The sequence below is a fragment of the Bombina bombina genome, unplaced genomic scaffold (genome assembly GCF_027579735.1).
Source record: "Bombina bombina isolate aBomBom1 unplaced genomic scaffold, aBomBom1.pri scaffold_2290, whole genome shotgun sequence".
In the NCBI taxonomy this organism is placed as follows: Eukaryota; Metazoa; Chordata; class Amphibia; order Anura; family Bombinatoridae; genus Bombina; species Bombina bombina.
Genome location: NW_026510849.1, coordinates 1 through 18,129, shown reverse-complemented (window position 1 = coordinate 18,129; position 18,129 = coordinate 1). Strand labels below are relative to the sequence as shown.

At 37.0% G+C, this 18,129-nt stretch overlaps 1 protein-coding gene across 1 annotated transcript; it reads left to right on the top strand.

The window, feature by feature from the left end:
- Positions 1 to 202: 202 nt before the first annotated feature.
- Positions 203 to 9,140, top strand: LOC128643486 (uncharacterized). Its single transcript, XM_053696332.1, has 3 exons — positions 203 to 2,292; positions 2,692 to 4,100; positions 8,971 to 9,140. Exons 1-3 carry the CDS (start codon positions 203 to 205, stop codon positions 9,138 to 9,140), a joined length of 3,669 nt encoding a protein of 1,222 aa, XP_053552307.1.
- Positions 9,141 to 18,129: the final 8,989 nt, after the last annotated feature.

Sequence of the window (18,129 nt, the reverse complement as noted above, 5' to 3'; positions counted from 1 at the left end):
TCACTATCACTAATCAATATAACAAAAGTTATAACCATTCACTATTTAATGAAGACAATGTTCCGATGCACACATGTGGTCAACTTAATGTTTATTGCACATTTTGCATGGCAAAGCATTTTCCAGAGGAACAACCAAGCGATAAGCTTTTTAATAAATGCTGCAATAAAGGAAAAATAACATTACCTCATATACAAAACTAATGACTGGACAACACACACATTCAAATAATTTTATGCAAAATATCCGTTCTATAAATAGTGCATTGGCGTTTGCATCAATGGGAGCAAACATTGCACCACCTCCAGGATATGGCCCATACTGTTTTAGAATAAATGGCCAAATTTATCACCGATCTGGTGCTTTGCATCCAGAAAATGATGATCAACGCAAATTTGCACAACTCTACATTTTGAGTCCTGAGGAAGCTGCGGACCAACGAGCAGCACTAAAAGAAAATTCAGGATGTCACATTGAACTTTTGAGGGAGTTAAGTTCATATATGTGTCAGTATAACCCTTTTGCAAAAGCATGTAAAATGCTCTATGAGGTAGAGCAAGAATGCATCCATGAAGCATCTTTAAATGGAGTTCAAAATTCTAAAGTTTCAATGGTAATTCTGCAGGACAGAACATCAGATTACCGAAGATATAACGTACAAAGAGTTAATGAGGTTGCTGTTATTTTCCAAAATTCTGATGGTGAACCTCCTCTTGAACGTGACCTTCTTATTCATTGCCGATCTACAGATCAAACAAAAAAACCTGAAAGAATAAGTGTTTTAGATCCTAATCTTGAACCATTGCTGTATCCTTTGTTGTTTCCATATGGGGACCAAAGTTGGGGTTCCAATATTGCTCTTAACTACAGGCCAACATCAATTAGTGATGTACAAAGAAGAGTAACCACCAATCCAAGGATAAGAGTTAGCCAAATGAAATACTACTCTTACAGAATTTCAATTAGGGATCAATTCAATCCTTTCCTTAGTGCTGGCAAGTTGACGCAGCAGTACTTTGTTGATGCTTATGTCAAGACTGAGGCCAACAGACTCAACTATATCCGTCAAAATCAATCTAATCTTCGCATTGAAAAATATACAGGATTAATGGATTACATTCAAAGTGAGGCTGCTGCACAGGGCCTGATGCCTGGTAAAGCAGTTATTTTGCCATCATCTTTTCAGGGAAGTCCACGAAATATGGCCCAAAACTACCATGATGCTATGGCCATTGTTAGAAAATATGGAAAACCGGATTACTTCATCACCATGACCTGCAACCCTAAATGGCCTGAGATACTTGATAACCTATTAGAAGGTCAAGCAGTGGAGTTCAGACCAGATTTGGTAGCAAGAGTTTTCAATCTCAAATTAAATTCTCTTTTGAATGATATCTTGAACAAACATGTTCTTGGAAGTCCTTGCGCAAAAGTGCATGTAATAGAGTTTCAAAAAAGAGGATTACCACATGCTCATATCCTTTTAATATTGAAAGCCGAAGACAAGCCAAATGATGCTGAAACCATTGACACTTTTATATCAGCTGAAATTCCTGATGAACAGATTTATCCAAGACTACATGCTATTGTAATAAAGCATATGATACATGGTCCATGTGGAGAACATAATTTAAATTCTCCATGCATGGTTGATGGTAATTGCAGCAAGAATTTTCCAAAAAATTTTCAAAAAGAAACTTTAATTAATGTTGATGGATATCCGCGATATCGTAGACAAAAAAATGACACCACTGTAATTGTCAAAGGGAAAAAAATTGACAACTCATGGGTAGTTCCATATAGCCCATACTTCTGCTTGAAATACAACTGCCATATAAATGTAGAGAGTTGTGTTTCTGTTAAAAGTGTTAAATATCTCTTCAAATATGTATATAAAGGTTACGATTGTGCAAATATTTCAATTAACGAACAAAATACACTACAGCATGATGAAATTCAAAATTTTTTGGACACAAGATATGTCAGTGCTCCTGAAGCTGTTTGGAGGTTGTATGGTTTTTTGATGCACCATCAAACACATACAATAATAAGACTTCAAGTTCATCTTCCAGGCGAACAAGATGTATATTTCCATAATGAAAACATACAATTAGCTGCAGAAAAGGCACAAGACAGGGATACCACTTTGACAGCATACTTTAAGTTGAATGTGGATAATAATGCGGCACGTGAACTTTTTTACTCTGACATTCCTCAACATTTTGTATTTGATGTAAAAAACCGTAAGTGGAATCCAAGACAAAGAGGAGCAGATACAACAATTGGCAGATTGTATAATGTAAATATTTCATCAGATTTGGAGAGATTTTGTTTGAGGTTATTGCTCTTGCACTTAAAAGGAGCAATATCCTTTAAGGACTTACGAACTGTTAATGGACAAGTTTGTCACACATTCAAAGAAGCTGCCCAAAAGCTTTCACTTTTAAATGACGACGCTACATGGGATCTTACACTTAACGAATCAGCATCTCAACAAATGCCTAAACAAATGAGGGAACTGTTTGCTTATTTGTGTATATTTGTTGTCCCACCTAATGTCCCACAACTCTTTGAAAAATACAAACATGATCTTTATGAAGATTATTCACGTCATGAAGACCACATTGATGATTGCAAAATTTGCAAAAATTTGGCATTAACAGATATTCAAAATGTTCTCATATTGCATAGTAAACGTTGTGAAGATTTTGGACTACCCAATCCATCAAACTTCATTCCAGAAATGCAATTCAACTATGTTACACACTTGGAAGCACAAGTTGGAGCACAACTTCAAGAAGCATTAAACATCGAGCAAAAAGCTGCATTTGACAATGTAATGTCTGCAATTGATAATGAAAATTTACCACACAGATGTTTTTTTATTGATGGACCTGGTGGAAGTGGCAAGACTTATTTATATAAAACATTATTGAGTACTTTACGTGGACGCACAGATGGAGTTCTTCCTGTTGCCTCTACAGGAATAGCAGCTAATCTACTTGATGGTGGCAGAACTTACCATTCACAGTTTAAGCTTCCAATTCCATTACTGGAAACATCAACATCAAATATGAGAATGACTTCAAAAGATGCAGAGTTCATACGTAATGCTAAATTGCTTATTTGGGATGAGGCCTCAATGACACCCGGTATAGCTCTAAAATGTGTCAATAACCTTCTTCAGGAAATTATGCAGAACAATAAGCCATTTGGTGGAAAAGTTATACTCCTTGGTGGAGATTTCAGACAAACACTCCCAGTTCTTCCTCATTGCAATAGAACTGCTATTGTGGAAGCTACTATAAAGTTCTATGATCACTGGGATAAATTTAAAATTTTACAATTGAAGAATAATGTGCGTTCAGTGGATCCAGAATTTAGCAATTGGCTACTAAAATTAGGACAGGGTTCATTAAATAATTCAGAGGGCCTTCCTGAGGATTTAGTTGAGATCCCTTCCAAATTAATATGCAATGATTGTATCATATCTGAAATTTTTGGAAAAAAAATTCTTCCATCTGATCTTCACAGTTTTTCAAAAAAGGCCATTTTGTGTACGAAAAATTGTCATGTTGATCAAATTAATGAGCATGTATTAAATATACTCGATGGTGAGGAAAAAATATATCTGAGTTCAGATTCAATTGATGATCAAACAGATGAAGATGCACAAAACTATCCCATAGAGTTTCTAAACGAATTAGCTCCATCAGGAATGCCTCTTCATAAGTTAAAAATAAAATTGGGAAGTATTATTATGTTGCTCAGAAATCTGAACACAAAAAAAGGTCTCTGCAATGGAACAAGATTGATAGTTAAAGATCTTAAGCCAAATCTATTAATTGCAGAAGTACTCACAGGAACAGCAAAAAAACAAATAGTGTTTATTCCGAGAATAGATTTAGCCCCTGCCAACACTGAACTACCATTCATTTTACGAAGGAGACAGTTTCCAATCAAACTTGCATTTGCAATGACCATCAACAAATCACAAGGTCAAACGTTAGACAAAGTAGGAATGTCTCGAGTTCGTACATCATCTGATGTCAAAATTAAGATACTTCAAAGTTCAAAGCAAGGAAAGATATTACCAAACAGTGATAAAATTTATACAAAAAACATTGTTTATAAAGAAATATACTTTAAATAAATAAATAAGTTGTGTATTTTTAATTAGTTAGAAGTAATTTTGTATTATTTAGAGCAACAATATTATTCATGTACAAATTAAACTTTATTTTAATTTAATTTACTAAAAATAAAAATATGACTTTATGTCTACTTTAATATTTATATCTTATGTTATTTTTTGGAATAAAAAAAAAAAAAAAATATTTGGCCCGTGTACACGGGCTTTAACACTAGTTTGTTTTATAATTGGATTCAATTCTTAACTGTTACTCTGGGCTTCAAGATTGAGTTCTAAGACTAAAACTTTAAGCTTATACTAGTTTGGTTGTTCTTATTATGGAATGAATTCCTGAATTCTTTCCCAAGTAACATGTTTTTAATTGGATTTTTTTTCCGTTCGAAATCAGCTCCCTTAAATTGCGATGTATGTGCCGTATTCCAGCTTGGCTGGCAAGGGGCAGGTTAAGACTTTTTTGAAATTTATTTGGTTCTATTCGGTCCAAATTTCTTTGATTTTATTCCAGTAAGGCTAACACTTTCTTTAAGTGTGTTTCGGTCCTATTTATTTTGGGTACTGTTGAAGCATGGCTGGTCACCCGTGGGGTTCAAGCACTGCTCAGACCTGGAATCTTCTAGGGTATTTCTTCCAGTTCCATTTTTAGGAACTGGGTTTTGGAGTTTTTATTCAAACTATTCTGCCTTTTTTTGGTCAGTGATGGCATTATTTGTTTTCTTTAGATACAATAAATGCATATTTTTTTCTGTATTCATTCAGATTATTTTCTGAGGATGCGGAATCTCATATGATTCACTTTGTTCTTCAGGACATAGTTAGAGGATCTTTTTTTCAAAAGCTCTTGATTCCTCTCACAAGGGTCACATTTTTTTGGGTTTCCAGATAGTTTGTGTCACTGTCTTTGTCTCTATCAGACAAGGGACAATTTTATTGGGTTCCGTCTGTCGGTACCTTTAGTCTCTATTATTTCCTTCAGTTGCTATATATGCATAGAAGTTTTAGGTCTTATGGCCACAGCATTGGATTCAATTCCCTTTGCTCATTTTCAATAGAAAGAACCTTTCCAGTCTTTTATGCTGAATTATGGTGCAGGGATTCTAGGATTTCGCATTTTAAATCTTCAAATCCTAATATTTATCTCTCTTGATTTGGTCGTTAAGATCACCATCATTTAGTTCTACAGGTCTCTTCGTTTCTTTCAACCTGGACCATGATCTCTACAGATGTGAGTCTTTTTGGTTGGGAGGCTGTCTGAGGATTTCTGTCAGCACGAGGGGTTTGGAAATCTCAGGAGGCGAGATTACCATTTGATATTTTAGAACTCCGTGTTTTTTCAGAGTTTTTCAGTTAGTTTCTTTTTGAGGAAGAGACGTTTATTGTTTTTCAGACAATATCACAACTATGGTGTATGTCAATCATCAGGGTAGGACTATCAGTCCTTAGGCTGTGACAGAAGTGTCTCGGATATTAGCTTAGGCTAAATCCAGCTCCTATCTAAATTCTGTGGGTTTTTTTTCCCCAGGTATAGATATTTGGAAAGCGGATTATCTCTGTTAATCAAGCTTTACATCCGGGAGAATGGTCTCTCATACCCAGATATGTTTTTCAATTTTTCAGATGTGAGCATTTCTAGAAATTGATCTGTTGCCATCTCATCTGAATAAAGAACTTCCCAGGAGCCTATTCAGGTCCGGGGATCCTCAGGCGGAAGTAGTGTATGCATTGACATTTCTTTGGAAATTATCTTTTTGCCTATTTCTTTCCGCCTCTAGTTCTTCTTCCAAAGTGATTTCCAAAATTCTTATGGAGTATTTGTTTGTTATGCTGGTGCTCCAGCATAGCCTCTCAGGTTTTGGTATGCGGATTTCATTCGGATGGCCAGTTGCCAACCTTGAACACTTCCGTTTAAACCAGACCTTCTTTCTCAAGGCCCATTTTTTCCATCAGGATCTCAAAACATTAAATTTGAAGGGATGGAGATTGAAAGCTTTGTTTCAGGCTCGTAAATCTGTCTCTAGAAAGATTTATTATTGAATCTGGAAGACATACTTTTCTTGGCATTCTTTTAAAATTCATAGAATTTTATTATTTTTTTCAGGTTGGTTTGGATATGGTTTTGTCTGCAGTTCTTGTTAGGACAAATCTCTACTCTTTCTGTTCTTTTTTCACAGAAAGATTGCTAATCATCCTGATATTCATTGTTTTGTTCAGGCTTTGGTCCGTATCAAGCCTGTCATTAATTCAATCTCTCCTCTTTGGAGTCTCAATTTGGTGCTGAGGGCTTTACAGGCTCCTCCGTTTTGAAACTATGTATTTTCTGAACATTAAATTACTTTCTTGGAAAATTATTGTTCCTTTTGGTTATTTCTTTCTTTTTGAGTTATCTGCTCTTTTATGTGAATATCTTTTTCTAATTTTTCATCAGGATAAGGCAGTGTTACTTCCTGATATTCATCATTTTTTTCAGGTTTTGATTCGTATCAAACCTGTCATTAAGCCAATTTCTCCTCCTTGGAGTCTTATTTGGGTTCTGAAGGTTTTTCGGGCTCTTCTATTTGAGCATATGCTTGCTCTGGACATTAATTACTTTCATGGAAAGTATTGTTCTTTTTGGACATCTCTTCAGCTAGAACAGCTTTTGAATTATCTGTTCTTTCTTGTGAATCTTTTTTTTCTGATTTTTTTCATCAGGAAAAGGTGGTTTTTGCTGTCCTCATTTCAATTCTTACCTAAAGTTGTAAATTCTAACAAACATTAGGGAGGAATTATTCTTTTCCTAAGACTTCTTTGGTGAGATTCTTACTTTCTATGTTGAAGCTATTCAGATTTCAGATAGACTTCTAGTCTATTTTTTTTATCTTTTCTGGTTTTAGGAAGGTCAAAAAGCTTCTGCCATTTATTTGGCATCTTGCTTAAACTTTTGATTCATCATGCTTATTTGGAGTCGGGTGGATTCCCGCCTCGGAGGATTACGGCTTATTCTACTAGGTAAGTTTCTACTTCCTGGGCTTTTTAAAGAATGAAGCTTCTGTTGATCAGATTTGCAAAGCAATGACTTGGTCTTCTTTGCATACTTTTACTATGTTCTACCATTTTGATGTTTTCTCTTCTCTAGAAGCAGTTTTGGTAGAATGGTACTTCAGGCAGCTGTCTTGATTTGATTCTTCTGCTTATAATTTCAGTTTTTTTCATTATAAAACTTGAAACTTTTTTGATTTGGGTAGTGGATTAATTTTTCAGCGGAATTGGCTGTCTTTATTTTTATCCCTCCCTCTCTAGTGACTCTTGCGTGGAAGTTCCACATCTTGGGTATTTATTATCCCATACGTCACTAGCTCATGGACTCTTGCTAATTACATGAAAGAAAACATAATTTATGTAAGAACTTACCTGATAAATTCATTTCTTTCATATTAGCAAGAGTCCATGAGGCCCACCCTTTTTTGTGGTGGTTATGATTTTTTTGTATAAAGCACAATTATTCTAATTCCTTATTTTTTTTTATGCTTTCGCTCCTTTCTTATCACCCCACTTCTTGGCTATTCATTAAACTGAATTGTGGGTGTGGTGAGGGGTGTATTTATAGGCATTTTTAAGGTTTGGGAAACTTTGCCCCTCCTGGTAGGAATGTATATCCCATACGTCACTAGCTCATGGACTCTTGCTAATATGAAAGAAATGAATTTATCAGGTAAGTTCTTACATAAATTATGTTTTTCATATGATATCTTTAAGTGCTCTGAAAAAAAAAAAATTCTTATGTGTTTTCAATTTCTTGATCAGTTGAATCCTCTGGCTTGTTATTTCACATTAAACACAAGCAACTGAAAAACTTATCATGTAGTGAATTATGACAAGATAGTACCCTAATTTACAAAAAAAAAAAATTCCTATTATACAAAGACATATGAATATCTTGGCATATAATAATTTATGCAGTACTAATCCTAAGTTTAAGTGTTCTATAAAGAAAAAAGATTTCTATCTTATATATTCCAATTTCTTGAACATTTAAGTCTTTCACCATATTATCTAACCTTTAAAACAAAAACAATTTCCCATCAAACAAGACATATAATCATTTGTGCAATAATAATACTCTTTTTCATATGATATCTTTAAGTGCTTTGAAAAATTAAAAAAAATGTCTTATGTGTTTCAATTTCTTGATCAGTTGAATCCTCTGGCTTGTTATTTCACATTAAACACAAGAAACTGAAAAACTTATCATGTAGTGAATTATGACAAGATAGTACCCTAATTTACAAAAAAAAAAATTCCTATTATACAAAAAGATGTGAATATCTTGGCAAATAATAATTTATGCAGTGCTAATCCTAAATTTGGGTGCTCTATAAAAAAATTATTTCTATCTTATATGTTTCAATTTCTTGGTCATTTAAATCTTTCACCATATTATCTAACCTTTTAGACAAAAACATCTAACTAACTTATCGTATAGTGAAAAAAAAAAAACCATTCCCCATCAAGCAAGACATATAATCATTTGTGCAATAATAATACTCTTTTTCATATAATAAATTTAAGTGCTCTGTGTAAAAAAAAAAAAAAAAAAAGTTCTTATGTGTTTCAACTTCTTGATCAGTTGAGTCCTTTGCCTTGTTATTTCACATTAAACACCAACAACTGAAAAATTTATCATATAGTAAAAAAAAATTATATAAGTATTTTCCCCTCTCTCACTCCTTTCCCTCTCTTTTTTTTTTTTTTTCCTTTTTAGATTTTAAATTAAATTGCCCTTTTCCCTGTACAGGGTGAGGAGCATCCTACTAGAGTTACACTTCTTTTTCTTTATCTAGAAAGGTACGAACTTGCTCTGGAGACTCAAAAACAAAAAAATTCTGATCCTGACTTAATTTTCAGCTTTGCAGGGTACAGCAATGAAAAAAATCTTCCCTCTTTCACCAGCTCTGTACAAATTTTTGAAAAGAGTCTCCTTTTAGTTGACGTTTCGAAGGAAAAGTCCTGAAAAAGCAGAATCTTAGAATCTTTAAAGAACAATTGCTGGGATTTCCTATAAGATCTTAATATCTCCATCATAGCTCTGTAGTTCAGATATTTAATAATGACTGGGCGCGGTCTGTTATCCTTAAAGGAAACTACATCTTTTTCTCTGCCCAGTCTATGAGCTCTTTCTACACTGAATAAATCTTTTTTCCCTTCCACATTCAGGATTTGGGGGAGAATTTCTTCAGCAAAATGTATTGTCATCCTGTTTGACATCTTCTTATAAGCCAATCTCCCTCAAATTATTACGCCTGCTCCTGTTCTCTGATTCTTCCAACCTGTTGGCAAGCAATGTGTGGGTTTTTATTACAGACTCCAGCTTAGGTCCCCAAGCGTTCTGCATGTCTTCACAGTCTGACATCCTTTGTTCTATAACTGTCAATCTGGTACTTTGGGCTTTCAGCTCATCAGCTATAGTAATCGGCCTCAGATTAATCTCTTCAATCTTAGGTAGGATTAAGGCGCACACCTGAGAAGCTATAAGGTTAGCTCCATTACTCTCCTCCACTCTGCCCCCTACTGGATCTTCTACGACTGATGTACCAAGCACACTGGTGTTTTTAGTATTCCTTTTTTCATTGGATTTAATCTTGGGAGACATTTTCTGAGGTCTTAAGTATTTCTCCATTAAGTTAGTATCTTTACTGTAAAGATCTTCTTAATTTCTTCTTCTTGTTTTGACTCTGGGTTAATAAAGAGCCCATAACCGTTATTAAAAACTGTATTGCCTCTTGCTCTCCTTTTCTTTTCATATAACAAGGTATATCTAAAGTCTTAATTAGAGATGTTCCCAGGCTATTGCTCTTTGCTTACAGGTGTTCTTACTTGCAGTAAATGTATGGAGATTAACTTTTAAACTGCGTAGCCCTTCTCGCACCGCGATAACCTTACTCCTTCTTTAGTGTCCAAACACTAACATAGATGGCAGCCCGGGTGCCCGGGAGGGGATAAGGAGGGTATACGGGGTGCAATAAAACCGAGCTTAATCGTCAGTTCACATTCAAAGAAGTGCTGGGTTTAAATAATTTTTTACTTTCCCCTCCTCCTCCCCTTGTGTTTCTGCTATTTCGGCTGGGCACTGCGTGTGTTATTTTAAATCATAGCAAGTGATTTACTTACATGTGCCTTCTTGACAGCCACTCTGGGGGTCCAGGTCAAAAAAAGAGTCCTCTTGATGGCATGTGCCTCCTCCTCCTTTACAGGAGATTCTTCCGCCACTGTACAACTACAGAAGCTACGAAGCCTGTATTTGGCCGGCTACTGCAGAAATCCGCCAGCCACTACGCCGTCCGCCTCTTCACAGCTGCCCTGCAGAATTGCAGCCACCCTCTGAGGTACTTCTGACACACTCTGTGTCGGCATCGGTTGAGTCCGCCACTGCAGCACTTGGTCACTGTGCTGCAACTCTCCCGAGCTCCACCTTAGCTACGAGACGTGCTTCCGCACTGACGTCGCAATACGTCACGAACAGCTCATCCCCCACATATATCATGACCGAAAAAATATTCTTATAGGACCTTTATATGATCTCTCTTGGTAATATTACATAGAATGATATATATATCAATGTGTTATAAAGAGATTAATATGTCTATACAGATCTAATATTAAGTGATATAAGGGGATAAAAGTGAGGGGTGGGGATATAGTGATTAAATAGTGTAAAGATAGTGAGAGAAAAAGGAAAAAGGTGTGCAGATAATACATAATTCTAGGTGAATGTGATGTTAACCTTTTAAGATGCCATGAATATAATGGCGACAACATTAGATATCAAATTGTAGGAATATTAAGTCCTATATATACTGAACTAACAAACTCAACCAGTCATATATCAAAGGCAGCTAGATCCACACATTCATTGAGACCATCCGGAACCAATGTGTGTAGTTTATGTATCCAGTAGGTCTCTCGCAATAGTCACAATCCTCTTCTTAGGTTACGTCGCAGAGAGACCTACTGGATACATAAACTACACACTTTGGTTCCGGATGGTCTCAATGAATGTGTGGATCTAGCTGCCTTTGATATATGACTGGTTGAGTTTGTTAGTTGAGTATATAGTATATATAGGACTTAATATTCCTACAATTTGATATCTAATGTTCCATCTTAATACCTCTTTTGTAGCTAAGGTTGTCGCCATTGTATTCATGGCATCTTAAAACGTTAACATCACATTCACCTAGAATTATGTATTAGCTGTACACTTTTTTCCTTTTTTTTTTTTTTTCTCTCACTATCTTTACGCTATTTAGTCACTATATCCCCACCCCTCACTTTTATCCCCTTATATCACTTCATATTAGATCTGTATAGACATATTAATCTCTTTATAACACATTGATATATATATCATTCTATGTAATATTACCAAGAGAGATCATATAAAGGTCCTTTAAGAATATTTTTCAGTAATTTTTAGATCTCCACTAGTGTTTGTTATCACCATATCACTTATCTATATCATTCTTGTATTTTTCCTTGTGATTTAGAATTTGGCACAATTGTGTAATAGTTCACTATATTTTCAATATTATTTCTTATATATATATATAAGTATTGTTATATCAGTAGTAATAACTGATTGTTACACAATAAAAAGGAAACATTACAAAATTTATTACGATATCGAATTATAAGATGTCTATTAGCTTAATCATTAGTCCAAATAAGTACGGGTAGGTCTATTGCCACTAATATATATTTTAATTCAATAATCATCTGAAGTTACATTATCAGAAATTGTCTGCAAATTATTATTATGACAATAATATAGACATACTTAAATACTGTAAGTCTTTGGATTAATATATAACACATAGTTCCTTAGGTTCATTATACATATAACAGCCGTTTCTGGTCTAAGTATATGTTTGATCATACATTAGACAGCTGCCACATACTTTCTAGGGTATTGGCACAGCGACACTCCCCCATTTTATGAGAACTACGTTGATAGGTTGGAATAACCTGTTATCATTGGTCTATTCCCTACATACGTTATGTGATGGTACTCCACCAGTAACACAATACACTTTTTAGACAGCTCACACATCGAATCATGACATGAGCAAAGCGTTACACCCCTTGTGATGAGATTTCCAATGATAGGTTGAGACTATCTGTCAATTTATGTCTATTCTTTACACACCCACTGTAATAGTATCCTACGAATCTACTATATTAAATATAGTTAGCATTTATACTAACTAAATCAGCACATTGTCACACCCCCTATGACGAGAGTACTGACGATAAGCTGAGATCACTTGCCAAAATTAGTTTACTTCCTGTTACGGTAATTCACGACTAATACAAAACACTGTTTATGCAAAAATACTATTTGCCATATAGTGCTGAATAGTTGATTGTAGGCGATAAACTATGGTTTTAGATGTTTTTGTATTTGTCTTGGATTGCTTTGTAGTCCGACTGATCAGATTTATTACACTGGGATTACACGCAGCGCTAGGATTGACAGATCATACCACATGCATGCGCAATTGCAATTGGAGAACGCCAGTGTGACTGGAAATACGCCATAGTTCACAACACTTTGAGAGCACATTTACCCTTTGTCTACCTTATTAATAGGGAGAATACATCCAAATAACATCAATTATATATACATTCGTTAAAATGAAATGTTACAATGTATTGAGGGGTTATATAGCTTTTAACTTCTTATTTATTAATTGTATCGAACATTCATGAGACAGCAACTATGAAATATAATTTTATTCACCATTATGAGTTTGTATTAATTTGTCAGTTTGAATTGTATTGCTTGTCAATGATAGGCTCTATCATAAAGGAGTTGCCTTTTGCCACTCCCCCAACATGTGTGGTCAATTAAGTTGATAAAAATGTTTGTTATATATAGCAAGTGTTTTTTGTCATATTTTATAAGCCTGGTGAAACAGCTTGTTGCTGAGAAACGCGTCGCTTGTTTTTAAACATTTTTAAGTAAAGTTTATTACTTTTATACAAAAACACTTGCTATTGTGTTATTTTTTTTGGATCATTATTTGGTCTACTGGATATCCTGGTGCTTTGCTTGTTGCGGTTTGCCTTGTTATAGTCTGTTGGGTGACTGTATTGATCCCTTCCTGCCTGATTAGCATCACTGGAGATGCTACACCAAATGTGAGTATATTTCTCAACATATATACCACTGCTCTCTGGGTCCAAACTGTACTAGGCCATATAGGCACCTCTGTGTCTTTTTGTATCTTTGTACTACAGATTATCCTTCTCCACCCAAGAGGTCGGTCTGCTGGGTGACTGTTATAGATCCCAGACTGCTTCCACTGCACTATTTGGAGTGCTTCTAAGATTGTGAGTTTGATTTAGCACAGCCCTATTGTACATATCGTGTGGAACAAACAATATTGGGCCATGTGGCGCATCTGTCTTTTTTTCTTTTCTATAGATTATCTTCCTAGGATCTAGGCCGGGTCCTCTACAGATTGCTGCCTTGAGCATCTCTGCTCCACCATAAGAGACTCTCTCTACTCCCACTATTACAGTCTGAAATCCTATATCTCATTTGACTGATATTGTATTAATAGTGATAATATTGTTTATATTGTTTATACTGCTCTTTTTAATATATACTGTCTTAATTGGGTTCTTAGTGCCGGTTATTATATAGACAATCTAATTGAATATATCTGCTCATTGTATTGCTTGCATACATACATCATATATTTACTTTAGGGCGCCCCCTATCTAGTAGATTCATTTTGAATGTTTAGTCCTGTCCAAAAGGGGATTTTCCGATAGTGTTATAGACACATTAATTCAGGCTCGTAGGCCAGTTACTCTGCGCATCTGCCATAAGGTGTGGAGGACTTATTTACAGTGGTGTGAGGAACGCAGATTTCCATGGCACAAAGTGAAGGTTACTAGAATTTTCTTTTCTCCAAGACGGTTTGGAGAAGGGCATATCTGCTAGCTTTCTGAAGGGCCAGATTTCGGCCCTATTGATCTTACTGCACAAGAGATTAGCTGATCTCCCGGATGTGCAATCCTTTGTTAGGGCTCTGACTAGAATCAGACCTGTATTCATATCTGTTGCTCCACCTTGCAGCCTCAATCTTGTTCTTCGTGTTTTGCAGCAGGCTCCGTTTCAGCCCATGCATTCTGTTGATATTAAATTGTTCTCCTGGAAAGTTTTGTTTTTGTTGGCTATTGCCTCAGCTTGCAGAGTCTCTGTCAGGGTTTTTCCCTGATCTGTTTGCCATGTGCTGCTGGCAGCCATTTTACTCACCTCTCTTGCTGACTCTGGTGCATACTGTGTGATGCTGCTCATTTCCTGCACGCCCTCTTATGGCCAGACTGGTGAACATCATCCGTGTGAGACAGGATGCAGTCTCAGAATTGTGATGTCATCATTATTTAAAGGGCCTCTGTTCAGTATGCTTTGCCCTTGCGTTGTCTCAGACCTGTTTGTAAGAGCTCCTGTGTATTACCTGGCTGTCTGACGTCCCTCCTGGTTCCTGATCCCTGGCTTGTTCCTAACTCTGCTGTTCTCCTTGTTCCTGATTCCGGCTCGTCTGACTATTCGCTTTGGCTCCTGACTCGCCTTGTCTGACTACCAGTTCTGGTTTTGATTCCTGGCTTGTTATTTGACTTGTGGACTTTTTTTATTATTTTTTGCTATTTATAAAGGTGTGATTATTTTTGCACTTCTCGTCTCAGTCTGATTCCTGGCACCAGGGCCGCCATCAGGGGGTGACAGGGGTGACTTCTGTCAGGGGCCCAATGGGATAGGGGGGCCCCATGAGGCAAGAACTAAAAAAAAATAAAAAAAAAATGTTTTTTTTTTTTTTCATTTTGGCAGCCACCAGTGGGTACTACAGCAGAGTGCTAATTGAGCATGGGAAATGTTATTACAAGGAGTAAAGTATTAGCATTTGAGAGGATTTCTGAGTGTGCACTAAACCACTATGCACAGTGTGAGACAGACTTGGCACTTTGTAGAGTGTGTGCCTGAGTCAGACTGCTGATCACTTTCATTTGCAGAGGAGGTAGGAATAACTTAGCAAATGTTTTTTATTTCTTTGTGCAATTTCAGATTGTAACTTCAGTGTGGTAGTAGTTGTATGGTGGGGCCAGGGGTCCATAAAAACACATTTTTTTTAGCAGAAGTGTATTTATGATTATTTGACAATGCTGTAGAAATTCTATATCTAAAACCATGCAGAAATGTTTCCTCCTCAATACACAAATGATATATATTACTTTCCTGTTTACTGCCCCTTTATGCAAGGACTTTCCAGATACAAGGAGGCATTTTATCTAAGATTTTTACATCTGCATAACATGTTATACTCTCAGACTAAGATTGCTCAGTGTTGGAAATGAGACAGGTTAACTTAAAACTGTTCAGTTTACTCTACAGCTGAGTTAATTTTGAAATGCATACCTACAAGCTTAAATCCTGCATTTAACCAGATCTAATGGTATGAGTACCACAGCTTATGGTTCCACCAAGACCATATAGAGTACAGCATTTTCAAAATCCACAAGTACAGCTGACAGATGGGAACATTTGTACACTATATTTGAAGTGGTGCTCTTGGTTGGGGAAAATGGGGAAAATATCAAACAAACATATGTCAACCTTTTAAAAGTACTTTTCTTCATCTAGCCATCTACCCAGATCATTAATGTACAATTTTGAATTTACAGAATTATTTTTTTTTGCACATTTACAAATATGATTCTTTAAAAAGGGATCTCTTAATTTCTGCATTTTGTTTTATCATGCATGTCACACACTGTTGATTTAGGGGATGCAAGGTGCATAAATGTTTCCTCCTGTGAGTGTTTATGTGGGTGTCTGTGTTTATGTCTTTGTGCTTTGGTTTGTGTCTCTATGAGTGTGTATGTATTTTTTTTCTGTTGGTATCTCTGTGAGGGTGGGTGTGTATGTCTTTGTGCATTTTCTGTGGATGTCTGTGAGGGTGTGTGCATATGTCTTTGAGCTTTTTCTATGGGTGTCTCTGTGAGGGTGGGCGTGTGTTTGTCTTTGTGTATTTTCTCTGGATGCATCTGTGAGGGTGGGTGTGTATGTCTGTGTTTTCTGTGGATGTCTCTGTGAGGGTATGTGTGTGTGTGTGTGTGTGTGTGTGTATGTGTCTGTGTTTTCTGTGGATGTCTCTGTGAGGGTGTGTATTTTCTGTGGGTGTCTCTGTGAGGGTGTGTGTATGTCTTTGTGTGTTTTCTGTGGATGCCTCAGTGAGGGTGTGTATGTATGTCTTTATATGTTTTCTGTGGGTGTCTGTGTGTGTGTGTGTATGTCTTTGTGTGTTTTCTGAGGCTGTCTCTGTTGGTGTTTCCTTGGGTTTATGTGCAAGTTTGAGTTTGTGTGTGTGTGTGTGTCCATTATCTGTTCCTTTTTAGGATATTTTGACCTTACTACTGATTATTCACATCTTTCTACAGACTTTGAGACTAATGAGACCTTTCTGGAAGTCCCCAATCTACCATTTAACCTTTAAATTATTGTTTAGGCAGTTCAGGGCCCTTCCTTTCAGCCACTGCATGTTGTTGTCATCATTTAGTTGGCATCTTCCTTTACAAAAAGATAATCAGAACTCCATATTTTGTTTTCTAAATCTCCTTTTTTTACAAAACTGTAGTTTACCTCATTACTTGTCAGGGCAATGTAAACAAGTGCTAAGTGTCTGTTTGCGTGTCTGTGTCTGAGTTTCTTTGCGTGTTTGCTAGAGTGTCTATATGTGAATCCTTATGTGTGAGTGTGTGTGTGTGTGTGTTTCAGTGTATGTTACTACCTTTACAACATTTCCAAGTTTAAATAGACACTTAAGAATAAAGTGCATATACGTTTTAGTCACTTGGTCAAAAATTGCACATGTCAGAGGAGGGGGGGGGGCCCTGATCAATGGTTAAGTCAGGGGCCCCAAAATTTCTAGTGGCGGCCCTGCCTGGCACCCTGACATTACGCATTTGGACCAAAGTGTTCCGCAAGTTATGGCTGCTCCTGTTTCCGCTGCTGCACCTAGTCCTACCAGGAGCATGTCTGGTTCTGCACCTCTACCTCAGCGATATGGAGGCAATCCTAATCAGTGCAGAGGGTTTTTGAACCACGTGGGCATTTACTTTGAGATGTTACCTCAGGCGTTTCCCTCTGACAGAGCTAAGGTGGGATTTCTCATCTCGTTACTCTCTTACACAGCTCTTGCCTGGGCTAATCCCTTGTGGGAGACTAATAAACCTGTGATTTCAAATTGCCCTAAATTTGTGGCCTCCTTTTGAAGGGTATTTGATGTTCAGGCTCACTCCTCCTCTGCTGCTAAACGACTCATGTCCATTCAGCAAGGTACAAGATCTGTTGCTCAGTATGCCATTGAGTTCCGTATGCTTGCCTCAGAGGTAGGTTGGAACAATGAAGCCCTTGTTGCCGCCTTCTTTCATGGGTTCTCTGATGCGATTAAAGACAAAGTTGCTGCCAGAGATTTACCAGAATATCTCGAGGCATTGGTGTCTTTTTTTTATCCTAATTGACATCAGACTAAGTGAGAGGCCCTCTTTCAAGGAGCGCTTGCGGAAGCCTCCTGTTCCGTCGTCTCCTACGTGTTCGTTCCCACCCATGCCTCCCTCTCCTCCCATGCCTCCCTCTCCTCCCATGCCTCCTGGTCCCGAGTCACTAGGTACTGCTGAGCCGATGCAGTTGGGATTCACACATCTCTCCGTGGCGGAGAGGGCCTTTAGGAGGAGGGAGGGGCTCTGCCTCTATTGTGGGTTACAGGGCCACCATTTGACGTCTTGTCCTACACGGCCGGGAAACGCTCACACCTAAGGTCCTGTCATGGGCAGACCTTGGGTGGTTTATCCTCGTCCCCGGAACCGCTAAAGGAGAAACATTTGATCACGGTTGTCCTTTCCTGGGTGCGCTCCTCCATAGTCATCCAGGCTCT

Coding starts and splice junctions, on each gene's coding strand:
- LOC128643486 (XM_053696332.1), top strand. CDS start 203: ATGACTGGACAACACACACATTCAAATAATTTTATGCAAAATATCCGT. Junction 2,293..2,691: donor GATACAACAATTGGCAGATT/GTATAATGTAAA, acceptor CATATTGCATAG/TAAACGTTGTGAAGATTTTG. Junction 4,101..8,970: donor AGGAAAGATATTACCAAACA/GTGATAAAATTT, acceptor TTCTTTATCTAG/AAAGGTACGAACTTGCTCTG.